Source organism: Pseudorasbora parva, chromosome 9, assembly GCF_024679245.1.
Source record: "Pseudorasbora parva isolate DD20220531a chromosome 9, ASM2467924v1, whole genome shotgun sequence".
NCBI lineage: Eukaryota > Metazoa > Chordata > Actinopteri > Cypriniformes > Gobionidae > Pseudorasbora > Pseudorasbora parva.
Genome location: NC_090180.1, coordinates 8929933 through 8952647, shown reverse-complemented (window position 1 = coordinate 8952647; position 22715 = coordinate 8929933). Strand labels below are relative to the sequence as shown.

Here is a 22715-nt window from a genome sequence, read left to right as displayed (position 1 = left end):
TTTTTTTCATGTCATTTTAATTTTAAACAACTGAGTTCTGGTGTCCACATACGAAAACATAGTATAATATGGCTAATTCTAAAGTTTTTATTAATTATTAGTTATTATTAAGTTTATAAATAATTGTATTATTTATTTGTTTGTTATGCTGTAAACAATGTAATGAAATGGAAAACAAAAAAACAAAATTCTTAACTTTTTCCCCCTGGGTTTTAGGAGGTTAATGACAGTATCACAGCAACATTACAAACATTTCTACGCCACGGGATGATATCAGTTAGTTTAATAATGCAGAAAACAGCTGAGGAGGGGAGGAGCATATTGTGACTTTCTGAACTTGACTGGCTGAGCGATCGTGACTGACACTTCAGAATCCAGGAAAGGCCCCGCCCCGTTGAAACACATTGGCCTATGACTGGTCTCTCCACCGCCCTCCCTGACTTTTTGCAGTCACAGAAAAGGAGAGACTCTTTTAACGCTTCATGCGAAATTATGAGTTAGTCTTTCATTGTTGTAGGAGTCAGACAGCACAGCTGATTTATCATGTGGGAATCTCATGCAGGGCAGGTCAGTGAAACTTTATGCAGTTTGCTGTTGTTTTATTCTCTGTTCCAAACTTGTGTCTCAGCTTGCGAAGTTAGAGGGAATGAAGACTTGGAAATTTCTAGCCGTGTATGTGTGTGTGTGTGTGTGTGTGTGTGTGTGTGTGTGTGTGTGTAATTGTGACATGTGAACGTCTTTCTGGTACCGATATGCCTTGGCTCCTGTCTCACCCTCACCGCAGTGTGAGACGCTTTTGTATCCATGGTGGAATGTGTGACCAGTGCATTAGAGAGAGGAAAGTAAACTTGGCTTTGCTCAGGCTCCAAAGTCCCTCTCATTCTTTTCAACTATATGCTAAAGGGCAGGAATGCAATACACTACAACTTAATATATAGTATTTCAACTCAATTTATTAATAATGCAGTACATATGTTAGTGATTTTTAATAGCCCTCATTATTGTTTACTTATCTCTTATTCTTCAATCATGTCATTCATTAATCAGAATGCAAGATACTTCTGACCCTGAGCTGCTGGGAAATTTATGCTATCTCTAACATGTGTAAAACAAAATGGCACAACAACTGTAGTGCTGATTTGTTTAGTGAACACCTTCCTGTCATAAATTGCCTTCAGGTACAAAGTGCATTAGTTCTGTAGAAACATGAACCAGAATTCATGCTGAATGGCACCTCAGGTTGGCAAGGACAGCACTTACAAGACTGCCATTCCATGACAAAATGCCCCTCCTAATATGAAATATGAATAGAATACTTTTGTTTGTGGCTTCATGTCTTAAAATGACACTGCCAATAATTCCCTCAATTCTTTAGCCTCATGTGTGCCCCAACACACCTGAGTGACTCCAGTGTCTGTAGCACAGTTTATAGTAAAGCTAACCTATGTTGTTGCATTATGTTTTTTGTTGTTGTTGCTCTCCTCTCAAATGCTATGAGCCTTGTCTCCATGACGAATTACAATGGGCAGGAACTTGTTGGCAGGAAGCAAAAGCTGATATCCCATCCACAGAACGTCCTCACTGACTCCTTCTCTCCTCATTATCTGTGTATTTCTGTAGTTTAGTATGCAAAATATACTATATATAATTGCTGGGTGTACTATACTATATCAAGAACATTCTTCTTGTTTTAAGAAATGTTTATTATTTTTCTTGGCAATCAAGACAATACTGAAAATGAAAATGTTTTGGTTTACATGAGCTTGGCTTGTCTAACTGGTAGTAGAGCCATAGACAGTAAAAGAAATGGACAGAGCGATCCCATAGACAAAAAGTCAGGTCAATTAGAGGCACTCATTTCCTGATGGGTGAGCGTACTGCGCAGGCTCAGACTGAGCTTGACGACGTAGATGTGACGTAAGCAACCTGTCTGACAGTTGTAGGTCTTCTAGTAATTGTGGAAAGTGAAATCTGAATCACGTTGTTTAAATATTTTCTCCCGTTGCCTTTGGCTCACTATGGGCTTTTCCCCATTCTTCTCCCTTGACTTTATCGAACTTTGTTTCCACGTCCCCCCGACTGCCTCATAGACAGTAAAAGATTGTTTCTGAGCGTCTCCTCCTGTCTATACGGTAATTTCTCAACTGTGCGACAGAGTCGCGTTGGTTATGACGCAATCGTTAGCCTATTTTTAAAAAAACAGCTTCTACGGGGCGATAGTGTAAGATACAAGGTAATGGAGCCTTTTATGCATTGTCGTGTTTCTTTAGAAATAAACAATGGACAAATGGAGTCTTTAAATGTCTCAGATGTAAAGTTATTCACTGTCAAAGTGAATGGGAGTCAATGGGATGCTAACAGCAGGTGATGGCTTGGTTAGCAATGGCCGCCCCTATGGGTGGAACGCTTTCCGAGTGCTAGATTACTCCCTTGAGTAGAGCGCAGTTATTTTCTACAGTTCACTGCATGGCCTATGTCCTGCTTTAGATAATTTACATTAAAGGGGGGGTGAAATGCTGTTTCATGCATACTGATCTTTTTACACTGTTAAAGACTTGGAATCCCATACTAAACATAGACAAAGTTTCAAAAGTTAAGGTGGACGTTTGATGGGAGTATTTCTTTGTCAAAAATACTACTTCCGGTTAGTCATAAGTTTCGGCAAGTTTTTTGAGATCATGCGTCCCCATTGACGTTAGTGGGGGCGGAATTTCCTTGTATGGGCCTTACGGACAATTCTACCGGAAGCGCGTGAGAGAGAGCGAGGGAGAGAGCGAAAGCAACAGCCTACGCCCATCAAAGCGCTGGTTTGTAGATTGCTGGACAGGTGACAATTACACATAATGTCACCAAAAAAGTGCGTTTTTGGTTGCCAGACCAAGACAGTCTTGCACAGATTCTCCAAAACCCCGCGTTAAGGCAACAGTGGATGTAATTTGCTTTTCCGGATCAGCAACTGAGTTGCGCGAATGTTTATATCTGTTCGCTGCATTTCGGTGCCGACTGTTTCACAAGGCCCAGCTCGACGCCGCATTTTCCCAATCGCCTAATGCTGAAGGATGGAGCAGTCCCAACGTTAGAAGGGTGAGTGAGACTGCTTCAAATGTCTCTACACAAACCACGCGTAAACACACACACACACGTGCACAACTGCACTTCCCACATGTACACCTTCAAAGACAAAAATACGACGATATAATTCAAGTATAAATATGTAAATAACACAAGCCGCTAAGCATATTATATAGTTAGTGTATAACTTGTAACTTACCACATACAGACGTCCTGCTCTAGTCGTTTTTGCTGCTGCTCCTGTTCAACTGCAGCCTCTGGGTCTGATTCCGGATCATAGATGTATGGCTGTATCTGATTAAAAGCCATATTTTTATTTTGAATAAAGTTTTTTTCCCGCTGTTAGGGATGACGGACTCGACTCAACACTACAGCGCTGCTGTACACGTCATTATTTAGCTCCGCTCACACGACACGCCCCCACCCGCTCGGCTTTTTTCGGAAAGACTCGGAACAGCGCATCTTTCTTATATAATTATTAAAAAAATAAAGACTTTTCGGAGATATGCAGGATGCAATGCTACTCTATAGGTACTCAAGATTGACATGACACTGACTGAAACTGAGTGTTTCACCCCCCCTTTAAGATTTGTTTATTGAAAGCAAACTATTCCCTGGGTTGAAATGGTATTTCCCATAGTTTTAAATAAAAGCTCAGTGTCATTATATGTTTGGCTGCTTTTTAATATGTTTGGGTTTAGTTTGCTTCCTAAATAGGTTCACTTCAAACATATGAGGAATTATCCTAGCCTTTGTTTCTACCATACAATACATGGAACATGTGTAAATCACAAGTGTGCGTGTATTTACAGTAAAACCAAAAATTATTCAGACACCAAATATGAGTTTTTATTAGTGGGTGCAGGACACTTTAGTTCATTGATGTAAGTAAGGATAGCAGGTTAACTGATAAATATATATACCCAAAAATTTGGGACCAAAATTATTCAGACACTTTCACCTGACCATATTTTGCTCGAGTGTTTTTTCTTTAATTGCTAATGCAACCTTTTATACCACAAACTGAACAAAATGAAGCATTGCTTGGTTATTGGTTGATCTAAATTGGTATTATCTAATTGTGTACTGACAGCTGATTGGTTGATTGTAATCCATTACATACCATTAAAACAAAATTATCTGAGATTGTCAAGATGAATTTGTTCTGACACAGTTTAACTTGTTCTTGGCATATTTTATGACCATTTTCTTAACTAAAGCGAATAAACTGTAATGTGAGCGTTGAAGTTGTCTGAATGAATTTTGATTCTGTATATCTTGAAACAGTAAATATGCAAGGTTTATTAAGGTTTGTGCTAGAAGATATCTAAAGAATCATAAAAATGTAATATTGCACCAACGGAGTGATGGCTGACGCATATGATTCATTGCTCCTCACTGACCTGCACATCTCTTTAAAGCTGCCTCTAAAGGTCAGTGCACAGTGGGAGACACGCATGAGATACCAAAGTCATAAATGTTCACCTACACAGAGAGAACGAATGAGTCCTTCCTTCCATTAGGAACCTCTCTACCAGCACCACTATTGTTTACATATTACCTAGCTAGACTGTCCTGTATATGTACAGTAAACACTGTCACCATAGACAGAAAATTTTAATCTTTTTTTATACTGTTCACTGTGTGAAATATTGGGCTGTGATTAATTTGATCGTGGTAAATTGGAATGTAATCTGATAATCTGAGGAGCCAAAATTGATTGTGTCAGCTGAAAAAGGAAGTTATTATACAATCCTGAACAAAATCTTAAGACCAGGGGATTCATTGCAAGTTTTACACATTTCACATTTGTGGATCATAACCAGGTTGTAAGTGCTGCTTCAAAATGCCAAAAGAAGAAACAGGAACAAGACAAAAAATAGATAGTAGGCAATTTATTGAAAACTGCATTTAAACTGAAACAGGCCATTCATCAGCTGATCAAGAGTTTAAGACCATAGCCCAAAAATAAACGCAGTAGTGAGTCGCCCCACCATTCTTGTTGATCACTTCAAAAACTTGTTTCGGCATGCTTGATGCGACTGTTTACAGGAGGCTGGTGGGAACGTTGCTCCATGTGGTGAAGATGGCTTCATGAAGGGCAATCCGCGGTCTGGAACTGACATCCATTTTTGTAAACTTCCCTTGCCATTCATCCCCAAATGTTCTTAATGGGTTTTAGATCAGGGGAACATGCAGGATGGTCCAAAAGAGCAACGTTATTCTCCTCGAAGAAGTCCTTCGTCAGGCGGGCTTTGTGAATTGCAGCGTTGTACTGTTGAAAGACCCAGTCATTACCGCACAGACGGGGGCCCTCGGTCAAGAGGGATGTCCGCTGCAACAGATCCACATAGCCAGTCGCCGTTTGACGCCCCTGCACAACCTGAAGCTCCATTTTCCCATTGAAGGAAAAAGCACCCCAGATCATGATGGAGCCTACTCCACTGTGCCGTGTAGAAAACATCTCAGGTGAGATCTCCTTGTCATGCCAGTAACGTTGGAAGCCATCAGGACTGTTCAGGTTACATTTTTTCTCGTCAGAGAATAAAACTTTCTTCCACTTTTCAGTGTCCCATGTTTGGTGCTACCTTGCAAATTCTAAACGGGCAAGTTTGTGTGGTGGTAGGAGACGTGGCCTTTGAAGACGTTTTTTGTTCTTGAAGCCCTTCTCTAGCAGATGACGTCTTATGGTTATTGGGCTGCAGTCAGCATCAGTAAGGGCCTTAATTTGGGTTGAGGATCGACCTGTGTCTTCACGGACAACCCGGCGGATCCTGCGGCTCAGTGCAGGTGAAATCTTTTTGGGTCTACCACTTGACTTTTTTGTCCCATAACTCTCAGGATTTTTAAAGAAATGTAAAATGACTGTCTTACTGCGTCCAACCTCAGCAGCGATGGCGCGTTGCGAAAGGCCTTGCTTGTGCAGCTCAACAATCCTGCCACGTTCAAAGAGAGAAAGCCTTTTTGCCTTTGCCATCAGGAGATCTTGACAATATGTCGGCTTGAAGGACAATGACATAAAAGCAATATTGTTGTGCAGATTTGACCTTTTTATGGCTATGGTCTTAAACTTTTTTTTTATCAGCTGATGAATGGGCTGTTTGAGTTTAAATGCAGTTTTCAATAAATTGCCTACTCTCTATTTTTCGTCTCTTGCTCCTGTTTCTTCTTTTGGCATTTTGAAGAAGCACTTACAACCCGGTTATGATCCACAAGTGCGAAATGTGTAAAACTTGCAATGCATCCCCTGGTCTTAAGATTTTGTTCAGGAGTGTATTTTGATTTGATATCGCAGACAAACTTTTTTTTTGTTTGAAACCATAGCGATCACTCATTTACAGAAAGACCAGGAACGTACACTGACAAAGTGAATGGAATTCTAATTTCACGTTGACTGAAAGTTCAAAACGGTGCCATTGTAGACTAGGAGTTGTGAAATAAATATTGTGAGATGATTTGAAACATGCCAATCTTGTCTCTGTTTGTGAATGGTTTTCAGGACTTTCTGTCTACTATGACTATGGATTGAGGGACTGAGTTTGTTTGTCAGAGTTAAGCAGAGGCTTCCAAAGGTAGCTGGACTGGAAAGTGACGTCATATTGAGTTCAGATTTTCCAAAGAGCCACACCTCACACTGTTAGACTTATATTATGTAAGATGGGAAGTTTAGACATTTCAGCTTCTCTAACACACATGATTTCTCTTTTACATGTTTTAAATGGCCATTATTCGATCAAACTGAATAGACCAGTATCTGTACTCTGTAGCCCACTGCAACCAACCAGTGAGAGGAGAAAATGTTCCATTATGTTTAATAGATGGTTTTGTGGGGTAGTTACAGAGAGAACATGCACTTGGCAGCAAAATTACCATCTAAAGGAAAGCAAAAGTCTTTGTGAGAGAAATCGAGAGAGCAGCTCTGTGTGTTTCCTCTTATTTTCTCTAATAACGATATTTTTGTTTTAAGAACACAAATGTTGACTTTATGTTGTGTGAAAGGCTTGAAAAATAATGTTAGTGGTTACATTTTTGTTTTAATGAACTTGTCGCTGTGAGTTGTGTTAGTAACAAGCAGTGACTCAGCTGCTCAGTTTCAGCATTTTCTTTGATATTTTTGACTCTTTCTTTTTGCTTTTGTACTTTGTACCATGTTGCTCTATATTGTTTTCTTCAGGGAACTCTCTATTTTAGGCATAAAACCCAGATCTGCAATTATCTGCACTCCTCCATTCTGCCGCACATCAATTATGAACTCTGATTTGCAGTAGTTTAATGGCGTCAGTGGCTTATGATCAATCTGTTGTGGAATCATCACACCTCATCTCACCGCTTTTTGCTGACTGTAGATCGGTCACAAATCCTATCAACTTCAGAGATCTGAATTCATATTCTTCAACCTCTCGGTCATACCACTAACTCATGTTAAAGACATGAGCAGTTAACAGATTCTTGGATTTTGTATTTCTGAAAGCAGTTATCACTGTGATTCCTAAACTGTTTTGGGAATTTTCTTGCTCCCACACTCTAAAAAATTCTGGGTAAAAAACAACCCAATGTTGGGTCAAATATCAACTAACCCAGCAATTGGGTTGTTTTAACCCAGCAATTGGGTTGTCTTGAGCAAATATTTATGGTTAGTCCATATTTGACCCAACATTGTGTAAAAACAACCCAGCATTTTTTGCAGAAAACAGGATGTTGGCCTCCTTTTTAATAGCTGTTTTTGTGAGAGAATGACACGGATCTGTTCTTGTGTGTATTATTAGAGTAATATTCACTGAAGGGAACGCATGCTTTACAAGAGAAGACATTTAACCTCTGGCCTTTGGCCTGGTTGAAATTGGAAATGTTTTAAATAGAAATGAGCAAACTAGGGGGTCAATGTTTTGCTGGTTAGCATGGATCAGTGATTCTATGCCAAGACTGGACCATTTGCAAAAATGCATCACCCATTCTATTTTATGCCCAACGGCTGTATTTATGATCAAAATACAATAAAACAGTAAATATTGAGATATTTTTAAAATTTTAAATAACCGTTCTGTATTTTTTTTAAATGTTATTTATTCCTGAGCTTTTAAAGCTGAATTGTAAGCAGCCATTACTCCAGTGTGCAGCTATTACTTTCAGTGTCAATATGCTGATCTGGTAGCCTGACAAGCCAGACTCACATCAAGATGTTTGGTCTGGAAACTCACCATTGACAGGGCTCAATCCGAGGGGCGGGATAAACGGTTGTCTTTCAAACTCCCTCTGCACGCGATAGGATAGCGCTACCATCAACCAGAGAAACGAAGGTGAAGCAGAGCTCGCTGACAGATTAAACATTCGCCTTATCCGGTCGGCAAAACTCCGAACACATCTTCCCTTTTTACGAATGACTTCAGTGCCGTTCTTTGTTCTTTTCTCAGAGAAAAGCTTAACTCCAAGTCTTCCAGAGTCGCGGTCAAAGCTGATTTGAAAGGCCGCCGTTCGCCAGTTTCTGTGTTTACTAGAAGCACGCAAACGCAACTTGGCCGTCGTCATTATGGCCCCGCCCACCGACTCTATACACGATGTGATTGGCCCGACAAGAGTTTGGCATTTACAGCTCAGAAGGGTGTTGAGAGTTTCTAATATTGTGTTGGTCTCCCTTTTGCTGCCAAAACAAGGCATGGATTCCACTAGACCCCTAAAGGTGTGCTGTGGTATCTGGCAGCAAGATTTTTGCAGCAGATCCTTTAAGTCCTGTAAGTTGTGCAGTGGGGCCTCCATGGATCGGACTTGTTTGTTCAGCAAATCCCACAGATGCTCGATTGGATTTAGATCTGGGGAATTTGGAAGCTAAATAAATACCTCAAACTCAATGTTTTGCTTTGTGGCAGGGCACATTATCCTGCTGAAAGAGGCCACAGCCACCGGGGAATATTTTTGGTTTAATGAAAGGGTGTATATGGTCTGCAATAATGCTTAGGTAGGGTTGGTGATACGTGGCAAACTAACATCCGCATGAATGGCAGGACCCAAGATTTCCCAGCAGAACACTGCCCAAATCACCTCTGCTGACTTGCCTTCGTCCCATTGTGCATTCTGGTGCAATGTGTTCCCCAGGTCAGCGACGCACACACACCCGGCCGTTCATGTGATGTAAAAGAAAATGTGACTCATCAGACCAGGCCACTTTCTTTCATTGCTCCGTAGTCCAGTTCTGATGCTCACGTGCCCACTGTTGGCACATTTAGAGATGGACAGGGGTCAGCATGGGCACCCTGAGTGGTTTCCAGCTCTGCTGCCCCATATTCAGTAAACTGTGATGCACTGTGTATTTTGACACCTTTCTATCAGAACCATTGGAATGTCTTGAGCAATTTGAGCTACATTAATTCATCTGTTTGATCGGAACACACAGGCCAGCCTTTGCTTGCCAAGTACATCAATGAGCCTTGGCCGCTCCTGACCCTGTCGTCGGTTCTAACTAATTTTTACCAGCTTCTACAAATTCACACATGAGTTTGATCCAAAAACTTAATTGGAAGCACAACCTTGACATTGACAGCAAAAGATTTTCTCCTTCTGTTTACGAAGTTGCAAAATATAGTTTGCAATTCTTAATTATGCATGATTATTTGGTTAGTTATTATTTTTTGAGGATATTAGTATTGTTTTTTTTCTTTCTACATTAGTTGAGAACCATATTTTTAGGGTTGACTGGACATGTCGTGTGTGTTTTTGTGTTGAAATAGCCAATGCTGGCCCTACAGGCGGAAGAGTGCTGAATGTATCAGTAAGCTTATAAGAAGGAACTCCATAAAAGCAGACATGAGTGACACTGTGGAGAACCTGGACACCAGGGAACTGGGGTTCTCAGATGCTGAGGATGAACCTGAAGAGGTGGACAGCGAGTTCAACACTTCAGGTAAATGATTATTACTATTATTTCAGACACAAATAATCCATTTAATGTATTACCCTTTGGTATTCATTATTGTCTGTAATTGGAAGTATAGTGTGCAATGCATGTATTTTGGATAATTGTATTTGATTGTTGATCCATTGAAGTAGGTTGTCAGTTTTTCTGTCCTGGTATAGGGTTGGCTAATATTGATTGTAATTATTTTCCCATTGGCCGCTTTGTATTTTGTATTGTATTGTATTGTATTTATATCAGTGTGTAGAATACATCTATTCATTTAATTTAGTAGTACAAGTGAGCTTGGAGAAATAGCATTTGTTTTGCCAGTAATTTTTTATTTAGGAAGTGGAAAACGGTTACAGTAGTTCTGTCAAATCAGGAATCTGGGTTGTGGGGGATGTGTGTAAAAGGGAGTGATGTGAGGACAACTGTGTTACATGATGAGGCACGTCAAAAGAAGTATTCAGCACACACACACTGGAGCTCATATAACCCGCTGGTATGCCTCAGTCCGCACTGTTGTTTTCCAACAGGAGCTTCCTGTATCCCTTTCTCTGCCGTGTACAGGACAGTTGGCTTTAAAGAGACAGAAGCGCAGGTGTATCTGATCTCTGCCCCCATCACTGCCAAGATCCTAGATGTGGAACGCTTCACCAGGGCCCCAGACCGCTTCAAAATCTCCAAACACAGAGGCGTGTCTAAGGTCTGTGAAGCACACACTAGTTAAAATGTTGAAAGATGTCACAGGTCTCACATCACTGCTGTGTCCATAGGCAATGCCCTCCGTGTTTAAGATAGAGCTCAAACATGGGAACTTCACCTGGATAGTCAAGAGAAAAGAAAAGCACTTCATGGAGCTTCATAGAGAGCTTCTACGATACAAGACCCTCATGAGGATCCCACTGCCCACCCGAAGGTCAGACCGTTTACACCTGTTATGCAGTCCGATCATGGCACTAAATGCAAAACATTTTGTAAGAAGTTCACGCAAACCACATTTGGGAATGCAAATTACCACATCACATTTGTAGTGTAAATGCTACATACTCACTGCTGGGCTCGACGTTAACATTTGTCCGCTTGTCCGAGACTAGTGGATTTTTTTGAAGGGGCAAGTGAAAGAGAATTTTACTCGCCTGATTGGACAAGTATCCTTATTAAAACGTCAATCACAAAAAAACAAAAAAAACAAAAAAAAACGCATTCATTTTGTATAAGTGGCGATTTATAGTGAATAATAACATAATATATAATGTAGGCTATTGACAGTAACAAGGTTGTGCTGTTGAGGATCATGCAGCCTCTCAAGAAGAAATGGAAACAAATGAGTGCAGCTCACAAAGAAACTCAGTAACCTACTTCAGTAAAATAAAAATGTGGAGTTTTTATATTTATAACATATACATTTCAGCAACATCACACGACCAAGAGTGCTGAATACCATCACGACTGAAAATATGACACTGATTTCTTGTGACATTTCAGTATACAAGTAATTAACATTAAGTCACTTACATTTTAGACCTAATATTGAATGTTTTTGTTCTGTTTCAGCAGCGAAAGTAGTTTCAAGAACCACGGCGCGTCTCGTAGCACAGCAACCAAACTCAACCGTGTTTCATTACTGAGTAATTCAGCTCTTTAAACTAATCAGTTGAGTCAAAGATTCAAAGACCCCTCCATAAACAACAGTGGCTTAATCCGAAATCGTCCCCTAAACCCTCATTCATTATTCCCTAAGTTAGTCCACTAATATAGTTCACTTGAAGGAGTGAATGTAAACGAGTGTGTGAAGTCTTCAAAATTAAAATTGAAGACCTTTATTACAATTTGTAATAACCTTTGACAATATTACTACTTAATATCCATTTAAAAAAATTAAACAAATAAAAGCATCCTTGGTGAGCATGAAGGACTTCTTTAATAAACATTCAAAAAAATCGTATGTGTCATGTGGCCATCTGAAACACTCTACACGTTATTTTTTGAATCGGTAGGTACCTTCATAACATATCGGCAAAAATAATAATGTTTATAGTTAAAGATAATGGTAACATCATCCCACAAATATAGTCTCTTTGTGTCTTTAATCCAAGTTTATTTCAGCTTGTGTAACTGATTGGCATTTAATAACATAAACATGAAAATATTTCAATTTGTAAAGATTCCCATTTCAGTTTATCATGAATAAATTACCTCAGATTTTAAGGTAAATCATGAGTGCTCCACTCAGAATCACACGATTATAAATCCGCAAGCTACTTTCTTCTACCTTATTCTATCAGCCTTGTGAAAATACCTTCCTGAAATATAGTTGACTGATCACAAATGGTTACAGGAGATGCTTTAGAGATCCATGCTACTACTTGGTGTAAGCGGTAATGCGTCTCGCATGACCTCTTGTGATTCAATGGTCCTAGACGGCTTTTAATACCAGGTGTAAAGGAAGCAGATCAGTTACTCTTCTTATTCTTATAGAAGTATTATTCTCAGTCCCTCTACACCTTCTTTTCCTGTTGATTTTCTGATTGATTTTTCTTTCTTTTCCATTTTGTTTCACTTTTCTCAAAATTGTATGGTTACTCATTCTTGCCATTCACTCTGTGCTATAGTTACTCCTTGTTTTTCTCTCAGACTATGATATCTTTGTCTTTTAGCCATACTGAGAGAAGGAAGAGCATAAAGAGGAGCGAGGTGAGGCATATGCCTGCACTGCCTCGGGGAGGCAGAGATGAGTTAGCAAGAGAGGAGCAAGTGTCTAGTCGGAGGGTGAGTCACTCCAACATGCTTACTGCATCACCAGCCCTTGACAGGAAGTGTTTACACAGACAATATTGAGCATGATGTAATCTGCATCATCACAAGGTGTGTCTGTGGTCAGGTCAATCCCACACAACATCATTAACATGATATACTGTACTGGTATCTGAGCATGTATAACAATACTCTGGTTGTCATATTACAAATGTGAGTCACATGAGAATATTCTCATAATCTACTGATGAAGTTTGTAAGTGTCCAACTGTTGAGTAAAGCTAAATTCTGCTGACTATCAATGGCCTGAGTTTCTGAATTATTTCCTCTTCATTTACTTTGTAGATATTTAAAGAAATTCTTTAGATAAACTAAAGAAAAATTAATTAACCATCTTATTAGTTTACAGCTCTTTCTTTCAGCCAGTACACTAGACTTACTAGGCAAACATCACTTTCATAAATAATAAGAAGGACATTCAGCTTTGTAGCACTTGTAAATTGCAGCATATAGACAGCAATACAAATCGCAACAATTTATATATGCTGTATAATCTTAATAAATAACTACTTTTATTAATAACATTTAAGAAATATGATGCTTATATATTATCTATGTTAGTATAGATTAGATATACAAGGTATAATTACATTGGTATAATAATTGAAAGTTAGATTTCATATTTCATATTTAAATGCCATCACCAAAAATATTTTGGAGACTTTGAATACCGTTTTTATTTTTGGAGATTTACTATTATCCAAAACTGGTGCAACAAAATCAAACTTTTAAAAGCAACTAACGTGTTTTCCTTTTGCAGAAACAACTGGAAGACTACCTTAACAAGCTGCTGAGGATGGCAATGTACCGAAAATATCACGCCACCGTAAGCTCACACTTGATTATAGAGTTCAGTCCCTGATGGAGCTCACGTTGAGTTATCTTAAATGAAGCAGCAGCATGAGGATCGATATTACAGATGGAGACTGTGTGTCCTGAGCGTGTTAATGTGCAGCTCTTTCTCTCCGCTCAGTGCTTTCCAACAGCTTTAATCAAGGACATCTGTAATTCTCTCAAATTCCTTCACTCTCTTTAATACCCTCCAAGGGTCAATATAGTTGAGGATTTAGTGTAACTTCTTTTAAATGAAGCTGCGTCTCTGTCTCACTGGTTTTAAGCAGAATTGTTTCTCTTTTCCAGATGGAGTTTATTGATGTTAGCCAGTTGTCCTTCATTCAGGACTTGGGCCCTAAAGGCTTGTGAGGACACTCTTTTTACTTTCCTGTTTTATTATTGTCTCACTCTGATTATTTGTTTTATAATTTTAGGGTGAAAAATACTGCATAAACTAAATTAAGCTTTATTTAGGATTTCTCTGGATTAGTTTAATATTGATTGACATTAATTACTTTTTTTCATTGTGACAGTAGTGTTAAGCACAAAGTACCATGTTTTGGAAAAAAAAAACAGGATGTTGTTTCTGGATGCTTGACAAATCACAAATGTTCCCATGATGTCATGAGAATTTGGGAGGGGATGTACTTGTCATGAAAATGTTACAATGAAAACATGTGATGCTCCTAAAATGTTTAATCTTTTGCAACATTAAATCTATAATCTCATTTATTATCTGAAATGACACAATGTTTTTAATGGATTTCATGATGATTACCCTTTTAACTTGCTCATACAAACCTATATCTTTCAGAGAAGGCATTGTTTATAAAAGGTCAGGAGGTCACCGTATCCCAGGCATGAACTGCTGTGGCCGCAATGAAGTCTGCTACCGCTGGTCCAAGAGGTAATTATTGTATATGAGGTAATGCGTTCATGCAGTGAGGCAGTGCTCTTTACTTTGAGCTTCAACATTTGTGAGACGCTCTTTAAAGCAGTGTTATCTGCGAAATACACAATTCAGATAAAGCGAGCATGCACATGCGCGCACACACACACACCGTAAAGTCTCTTTGAGTCTAGTATGCTGTTTATCTCTGCTCCACTGATACCGTGCTACTTTCGTTCTCTGATTAAACTGACACCGTATAGTTGACTTCCACCGCTCCCTGTATAATAATGTTTTACACAAGCATACTTTAGGTTAGTTTTGACCTCTTGGTTGTGATGGAGACTAATGATTATTTCTTTTGTGCTCTTTGTTTAGGTGGCTTGTTGTAAAGGACTCTTTCCTGCTGTACATGAAGCCGGACACTGGTGCCATTTCATTTGTCCTGCTGGTGGACAATGAGTTCAGCATCAAAATAGACTCCAAACAGACAGAGACCAAGCATGGAGTAAGCATTGAGAACTTGTCCAGGTTTGTTCACTTAATCTCAAATTTAATGTCACTTATGTTTATCTCAGTTTGTAGACAAATTGTGTTTGTTTTTGTGTCTTGTGTAGGAAACTCATTCTGAAATTTAATAGCTACAGACATGCAATGTGGTGGGGTCAGTCCATTGAACACTTTGTCCGGAAACATGGCAAGGCCTTTTTAAGGACCCACCGCTTCGGATCTTTTGCCAGGGAGGAGGAGAACATACCCTCTAAATGGTATATTTAAGAGTTTGCCCAAAAATAAACATTTACTCACCCTTACGTCGTTTCATACCTTTATGACTTTCGGGTTCAGGTGAGTTTTTTTTGTCCATGCAATGAGACAATGGGGTCCAATGTTGTAATACAGTCAAACAATCTTACAGCTTTTAATGACATAAGAGTGATTAAACATTACTCTGTGATCTCTGACAACTAAGAAAAAGAAATTCAATTGTCCAGGTATGTGAATGGCAAAACCTACATGGAGGATGTTGCCAATGCACTGGAGGAGGCCAAAGAAGAGATCTTCATTACAGACTGGTGGTATGTACTCACTGTTTACTTTCCAAGAAGAAAACATGTTCAGGCAGACAGATAGTCTCGGCCCATCTCACACTATTTGTTGAGCCAATGTTGCTATCGTAGGCTGGACAGATCACTTCAACAAACAGAACAATGTTTTGATAACTTCACAGTCACAGTGTTTACGGAGAAATTAACCTAAAATACTTTGTGTAGTTATGTGTGTGCGCATATCAGCTGTGATTGGAAGAAGCAAATTACATGCATGTATTTGTTTATGGGGCACCAGTGGCAGTCTAAGCTTATTTAAAAAGATAAATAATGACCAGAAAATGTATCAGTATACAACCATTTGTATACGTTTAAATTGGAGTAGTCTAGTGGTTAAGTTTTATTTAGTGTCAAATGGTTATGGAAGAAAAAAGCCACAGTTAACTGTCAAACTTTGACTGAAAGCAAGGCTGGATTCAATATGATCTTTCATGCATGAAAAATGTACTCATTAATCAGGTGACACTGGTATTTTGTGTTTATTTCTCTGTTTGGTAATGCTCTGTGGTAGTGTTGCTGTAGACATTACGTGCCTACATCCAGAATCTGTGGCAGAGGTTCAGGGGCTCCGAGTAGGAGGTGTATGTTATACAGCAAGACCAGTATCTCTCATTTTACTCGTGTCGAGTTTCAGCCTTCCTTATTTCAGAAATATCATTCCTGGAATATACTCAATTGTGTGTGTGTGTGTGAGTGAGAGAAATTATTGGCAATTTAAATGTGTTTTTAATGTAGTTGTACTTGTAGAATATGAAATATTCTATTATTGGCATTTAAGTTTATAGTTACTGTAACTATTCCTGGTTAAATATGGTGTATGACTATTCTCTTCCTTGACACTTGACACTTAGTTGTATCTTAAGCAAAAGAGCAATTCTATTTTAAAAGACATATTATTTTACTTTTTTAATGAAATTATAGAATTTCAATATTTTATTTTATTTCAATAATAATGATGTAAACAATAAAGACCAGGAATTTGTATATTAAGAAAGTAAGCTGTGTCCATTTTGATTTCATGTAGACTTTAAAGGTGGTGTGATTTTGCTGTAGTATGTTGTATCTGCTGTATGATTGCGTTTGTAATGTGCAGGCTGAGCCCTGAGATCTTTCTGAAGAGGCCTGTGGTGGAAGGAAATCGCTGGAGGCTCGACTGCATTTTGAAACGAAAGGCTGTAAGTCCTCTTGACATTACTCGGGTACATTTGTACTTGGTGCCATGCTCACAAGTTGGATACAAAGATGTGTGTCCATTTTCAAAATAAGGTTATATTTATTTAATAACTTATATACTTAACTTATACGATGAGCCAAAACAGTATGATATGCCTAATATCCTGTTGGTCCACCACGAGCTGCCAAAATAGTGCCGGCCCAATGAGACATGGACTCTGCAGGACCCCCGGAGGTGTCCTGTGGTATCTGGCACCAAGGTGTTAGCAGCAGATCCATCAAGTCATGCAGGTGGAGCCGCTGTGGATCAAAATTGTTGGTCAAGCACATCCCACAGATGCTTAGTTGGATTTAGATCTGGGGAATTTAGAGGTCAGGGCGACACCTTGAACCCTTCATCATGCTCCTCAAACTATTCCTGAACAATTGTGCTGTGTGGCAGGATGCATTATCCACTTCACACAAGGAACATCATTGTCATGAAGGGGTGTACCTGGTCTGAAACAATGTTTAGGTTGGTGGCACGGGTCAAATTTACATCCACATCAATGTCCAGACCCATGGTTTTCTGTATTCCTTAAAGCATCACACTCCCTTTGTTGTCATCCTACAGTGCATCCTGCATCCTGAGCTCCTTTTTTGACCATGGCGTTTACAGCTTTAACTAACTACACAGCGATTTTGTATATCACGTTACTTGCATTTGCCTGAGCTGTTGAAGAGTGTCCACATATACAGTCGCAGGAGAAAGACTTGATAGTTTTGTCCGATGGTGTTGCAGTTGCAATCGATTCCTTCTGTGTTGAGAGCAGAAGTGACGGTCAATTTGCAGAGACTCTGTTATGGTCGAAGAAAGCCCACACGGCTTGATGGGTTTGGGGCTGGGGATGAGGTCTCACGGCGAACAGCGTTCGGGAATGGAATGCCAGCAGCAAGCACTACTAACGCGTTGGCTTTTAAGTTCCACAGAGCATCATCAAGCATGCATTACACTATACAATGTAAAAAGACAATATACAAACAGTAATGATACATAAAATGTACTGGGGAAATGCATGTTCATTCATTTAACAGATTTTCAATGAATTAGTGGATACATAGAATTCCATTTATATAGGGGATTGGGTGTCTGTTGGTTGTTCGGTTCTCTCATTTGAGAACAATTAGCCCAAGTGTCTTTTGTAGTGTATGAGTGGGCACCAGGGTTCTAATTCACAGTGGGAAACTATACATCAATGAGCCTGTCTGGGTCCTTAAGGAGATTTAATTGTAAAAATTGCGTGTTTGATAGGTCCAGTCACTACAAGAGAAAAACTGTACTCGTCTAATCAGGCGACCTTCTTCCACTGCTCCAAGGTTCAGTTTCAGCGCTTGCACACCGATTTTATGCACTTTTAATAGTTAACAGGGGTTATCATAGGCACTATGATTGGTCTGCGGTTACGCAGTCCTAGCCTGGATGTCAGCCGAAATTAGCCCCGCCCACAACATTTTTAGGTTGGGCGGTTCGACCGGCATCGATCCATAGAGGAGTAATTATCTCCGAACAGAAACTGTTCGGACCAATGAAATCATCAGGGCGGGCTTTAGACAATGATGGACAGATGATCAACAGTAAAGTAATAATCATGCACGTCATCAAAGGGGCTTGGATTATATTTGTTCAACTCTTAAACGGAGAGCTTGTTTGTATATGCATTCACCTTCACTATTTCTCTCAAAAATTGTCATGTTGGGTAAGTACTCTGTGCATCATTAAAATCTTTTTTTTTTACAACACCGGCAAAGATCGTTTATTCCAGCGCGCGTGCAAACAGGGTTGCCAAGTTTTTACAACAAACGTTTTTTTCCTGGTTCGGTTGAAACACGCCCCATAATCACAGCCCAATGGAGCAGTTTCAGACTCGTATTCTGACTAGAATTGAGTATGACCACGTCAGGCTAACGCAGCCCCATACACAAAAGTAAATTCTCACCAGTGCTGACCAGAAACAACCCACAAGCCTTGTCATTTCAGAGACCCAGTCCCTTGCACATTCTGGCCCTCATCAAAAGTCACTCAGATCGTTATTACTGCTCATTTTACTTTTTTTTCATATTTACTTTTTATTTATTTATTTACGTATTTACTTTTAGCAACAAGGAGTGAGGATCTTTGTTATGCTGTATAAGGAAGTGGAGCTGGCACTCGGCATCAATAGTGAATACAGCAAAAGAACATTAATGCACCTTCACCCAAACATAAAGGTAAGCTGTGTGTGTCTTTTGTCTGCTTTTGCATATCTCATGACATCTTGTTGATTATAACTCTTCCTCTCTTTCTTAAAGGTTATGAGACACCCTGATCACATGTCCTCATCTGTGTACTTATGGGCACATCATGAGAAGATTGTTGTCATCGACCAATCAGTCGCTTTTGTTGGGGGAATTGATCTGGCGTATGGCCGCTGGGATGACTTTGAGCACCGACTGACAGATGTGGGAAGTGTAACACGTTCTGTTGCTCAGGCCATAGAGCAGGTTAGAGATAGCATCATAATGTACACAAAAACGTGCTTGATTTGGCTGCATTACTTGTGCCGCACCCTTGGATGACATGCCTAACTTAATTTTTTGGCTTTGAAGGTTGAAATTAAAGACTGTGATTTAGAGGTTTCTGCTTGTTATAATGAAGTGGAATTATGTCTGGTTTGGGACTCAGGGACTGGATTCATCCACACCCAGGAAAAAAGTGTCCTCCAGTGGAAACAGCAGCCGGACGATGGTTGGTGACTCAGTGGACCTGCCCAAGCTAAAAGGCCTCGGTCGCACTCGCAAGACACGTTTCAGCCTGTACCGTCACCTCCAACGTGGCCTTCACCATGCTGAAAGCGTCAGTAGCATCGACAGCACGAACAGTAAGAGATTCTACTGGGACTAACTTGCGGAAACTGCAGCCATAATCTGACCTGTGGTTCATTTGTGTGAAGTTCTCCGAGTCTGATAATGATTAAATACTTTGTGACCGTAACAACAACAAAAAAAATATTCTTAAAGGGATCGTTCACTGAAACATGAAAATTCTGTTGTTGTTTACACTAATGCCGCATTTATAATGCAACAGTAATTAAAATGTATGGAATTTGACTGGATCGTTTTGCTCATGAGTGTTCATTTCCACATCCCAATCCTTTTTAACAAATCACTTGAGCTGTAAATGCCATGTAACAAGTTAATTACTCTGGAACCAATGAAAAATTACATCATATAATAATATATATTAGCATTTATATATATTTCCAATTCAAATTCTGTTATATCTCTAGACTTTCAGGATCAGTAAATCAGGCAAAAAGGTAATAAATTCTGTTACTTGTCAGTGTCAGTCAGTGTGCACCTTGTGTGTCTATATTTTCCCACTCTGTTGGTTGTGCTGTGATGCTTATCCTCTCTGACTGATAGTACCATAGGTGTAGTTCTAGACACCCTGCCCCAGCATGTACGAGTGCCCCATAGTTTTAGCTTCGTTTAGCTCTCTCTGTTTGTTCTCCCTGCCATAGTATGCCATAGTAAGACACACGTATAGATCAGATTTCAGCCTGTCTGAGAGAGGATTAAGTGTATTTGAGACTGGCTTAAGACTAGACATAAGAGATATGCTTTAATGAAATTTCCTTGTGCCTTCAGGCGGGTATGTTACATAGTTATCATAACTATCAGAATCCAGTGTTCTGTATATTGCGTACGTGAGTTTTTGTTGTAGATGGCTATTGCTGCGCGTTTAGCTAGAATACAAAACCAACCCATTGGGCCACTGAATCTGCATTAACGACAACAGCTGGGGCAACAGCCTTAGTCCTAATGGGTTGTTATCATAGCTATCAAAATCCAGTGTTCGGCACTTTGCGGACGTGAGTTTTTGTTGTAGATGTCTATCTTTAAAAAAAAAAAAAAAATTGTTGTGTATTGTGCTAATTAATTGAGATTTCTTACAGCTCTTACAGGTTTTTGGCCTTGTCTGTTCCGTTGCTTCTATTACTCTCCCCTTTTTTGTAAGTCGCTTTGGATAAAAGCGTCTGCTAAATGATTAAATGTAAATGTAAATGTAAATTAAATTACTTTGACCTTAGGGTAGATTTAATTTGTCCCTGATTCTTACACCAAAGTCACATTCATTTGCTGTTAAGATAACCAATCCTTTGTTTCCCTCTAATTATTCAGTTTTAGATTATGTTGTGATCCTTTTACTGTGGATAAATATACATAATATTACTACAAATATATTGGCTGTCAATGTATTGCATGTTTGAGAGAAAATACTGGCCCAAATGTGTGTTTGTTTGGTCTGATATCAGTCATTTAATTATTTCTAAACAGATCTGTAACAGTAACCTGAAAAATAAGCATCAAAATCTTATTTTTATCCTAAATGAATAAGATTATTACAATTAAATCACGGTCTATACGGACACTATTATACTCTTTTGTATATTTATTTTATTTTCCATACTTATTTCATAGCCTTATTTAGTTTATTTGTGTACAGTATGCCTTTAGTTTCTCTCTTACATTTTTATTTTTATTTTAGCAGAGTAAAATTTGTAGATTTTAAAGATTTATTACAAAAGTGTGAAAGAGAAAAGTGTTTTGATCAGTTTTGTATGTCTTGTGTGTGCAGAGAGTGGCTCAGTGCACAGTCTTCAGACGGGAGTGGGAGAGCTGATGGGAAACACGCGCTTCTGGCATGGGAAAGACTACTGCAACTTTGTCTACAAAGACTGGGTCCAGCTGGACAAGCCTTTTGATGGTGAGCCACACGTTTACTGCCGGGCAGCTTTTGTTTTCTTCATTTCAATGATCATTAATCCAGGTTATCCAAGGTTAATTGTGTTATTAAACGCAGTCTTTTTAATGCATTTCAGATGTTTACGATCCTGCTTTTTAACACTGTGCTCGACTATAGATTTTATTGACAGGTACACAACTCCCAGAATGCCCTGGCATGACATCTCCTCAGTGGTGCATGGGAAAGCAGCCAGGGATGTGGCCAGGCACTTTATACAACGCTGGAATTTCACCAAGGTGAGAGGTTTAACACCCCAGTGCTTGGGCCATGACCCACACAATTTAAACTTTGTTGACAGGTTTCTCAATACCCTTTGTGAACTTCTTCGATATAACTTTAAACTCTGACATTTGATGAAGCATTCGCATGTCACAATAAAGACTTTTTGCTCCTTTAGATAATGAAGCCAAAGTACAGATCACTCTCCTACCCGTTTCTACTGCCCAAATCACACAGCACAGGCAATGATCTGAAGTACCAAGTGCCAGACTCTGTCCAGACCAAAGTTCAGGTGAGTAAGCATAATTTGTAAAGTAAACATAATCTGTACATGTAACTATTAGAGCATGACGCAGGGAACATCATGGGTTTGGTTTCCAAGGAACATGCATATACTTGCTGAAAAAAAACAAAAAAAGAATGAACACTAAGTAACTTTGCCATAAATGGCCATAAAATTGCCCATAAATGTAAATGGTCTCTCAGGTTCTGCGGTCAGCAGCAGACTGGTCGGCGGGAATCAAGCACCACGAGGAGTCCATTCATAATGCCTATATTCAGGTCATTGCCAAGAGCAAGCACTTCATCTACATTGAGGTACATGATCTCCCACTTTCACGCTGCCTGTGAGCATTCACTGATATGCTTCACATGTGTTGACAACCATTGTAGTTATGTTATAAAACACAGCTGACATTTGAGTTGCTTCATATTATTGATGAATGGCATGCAGCGGTTATCAGAGCATATCAAGGGAGGTGCCAGGAATGATTTAGTGGAAATTCTAGAAGAACCATGTCTTGGATATTCGCCAAGTATAAACAGATAAATAAAATGTATACAGTTGTAAATTATATTTCAAGGGAATAATAATAGAAAATTATTTTCTTT

At 39.3% G+C, this 22715-nt stretch overlaps 1 protein-coding gene across 1 annotated transcript in view; it reads left to right on the top strand.

Moving 5' to 3' along the window:
• The first annotated feature begins 430 nt into the window (after window positions 1-430).
• Window positions 431-22715, top strand: part of pld1a (phospholipase D1a) — a 37561-nt gene continuing 15276 nt past the window's right edge. The window contains exons 1-19 of the mRNA XM_067453744.1: window positions 431-567; window positions 9795-9967; window positions 10498-10667; window positions 10738-10880; window positions 12622-12733; window positions 13539-13604; window positions 13919-13977; window positions 14427-14519; window positions 14880-15032; window positions 15119-15268; window positions 15494-15577; window positions 16701-16782; window positions 18917-19027; window positions 19109-19300; window positions 19482-19677; window positions 21438-21566; window positions 21723-21841; window positions 22003-22116; window positions 22311-22421. Of these exons, the coding sequence (XP_067309845.1) occupies window positions 557-567; window positions 9795-9967; window positions 10498-10667; window positions 10738-10880; window positions 12622-12733; window positions 13539-13604; window positions 13919-13977; window positions 14427-14519; window positions 14880-15032; window positions 15119-15268; window positions 15494-15577; window positions 16701-16782; window positions 18917-19027; window positions 19109-19300; window positions 19482-19677; window positions 21438-21566; window positions 21723-21841; window positions 22003-22116; window positions 22311-22421 (2268 nt within the window). The 5' untranslated portion in view covers window positions 431-556. The remainder of the gene's footprint in view (window positions 568-9794; window positions 9968-10497; window positions 10668-10737; window positions 10881-12621; window positions 12734-13538; window positions 13605-13918; window positions 13978-14426; window positions 14520-14879; window positions 15033-15118; window positions 15269-15493; window positions 15578-16700; window positions 16783-18916; window positions 19028-19108; window positions 19301-19481; window positions 19678-21437; window positions 21567-21722; window positions 21842-22002; window positions 22117-22310; window positions 22422-22715) is intronic.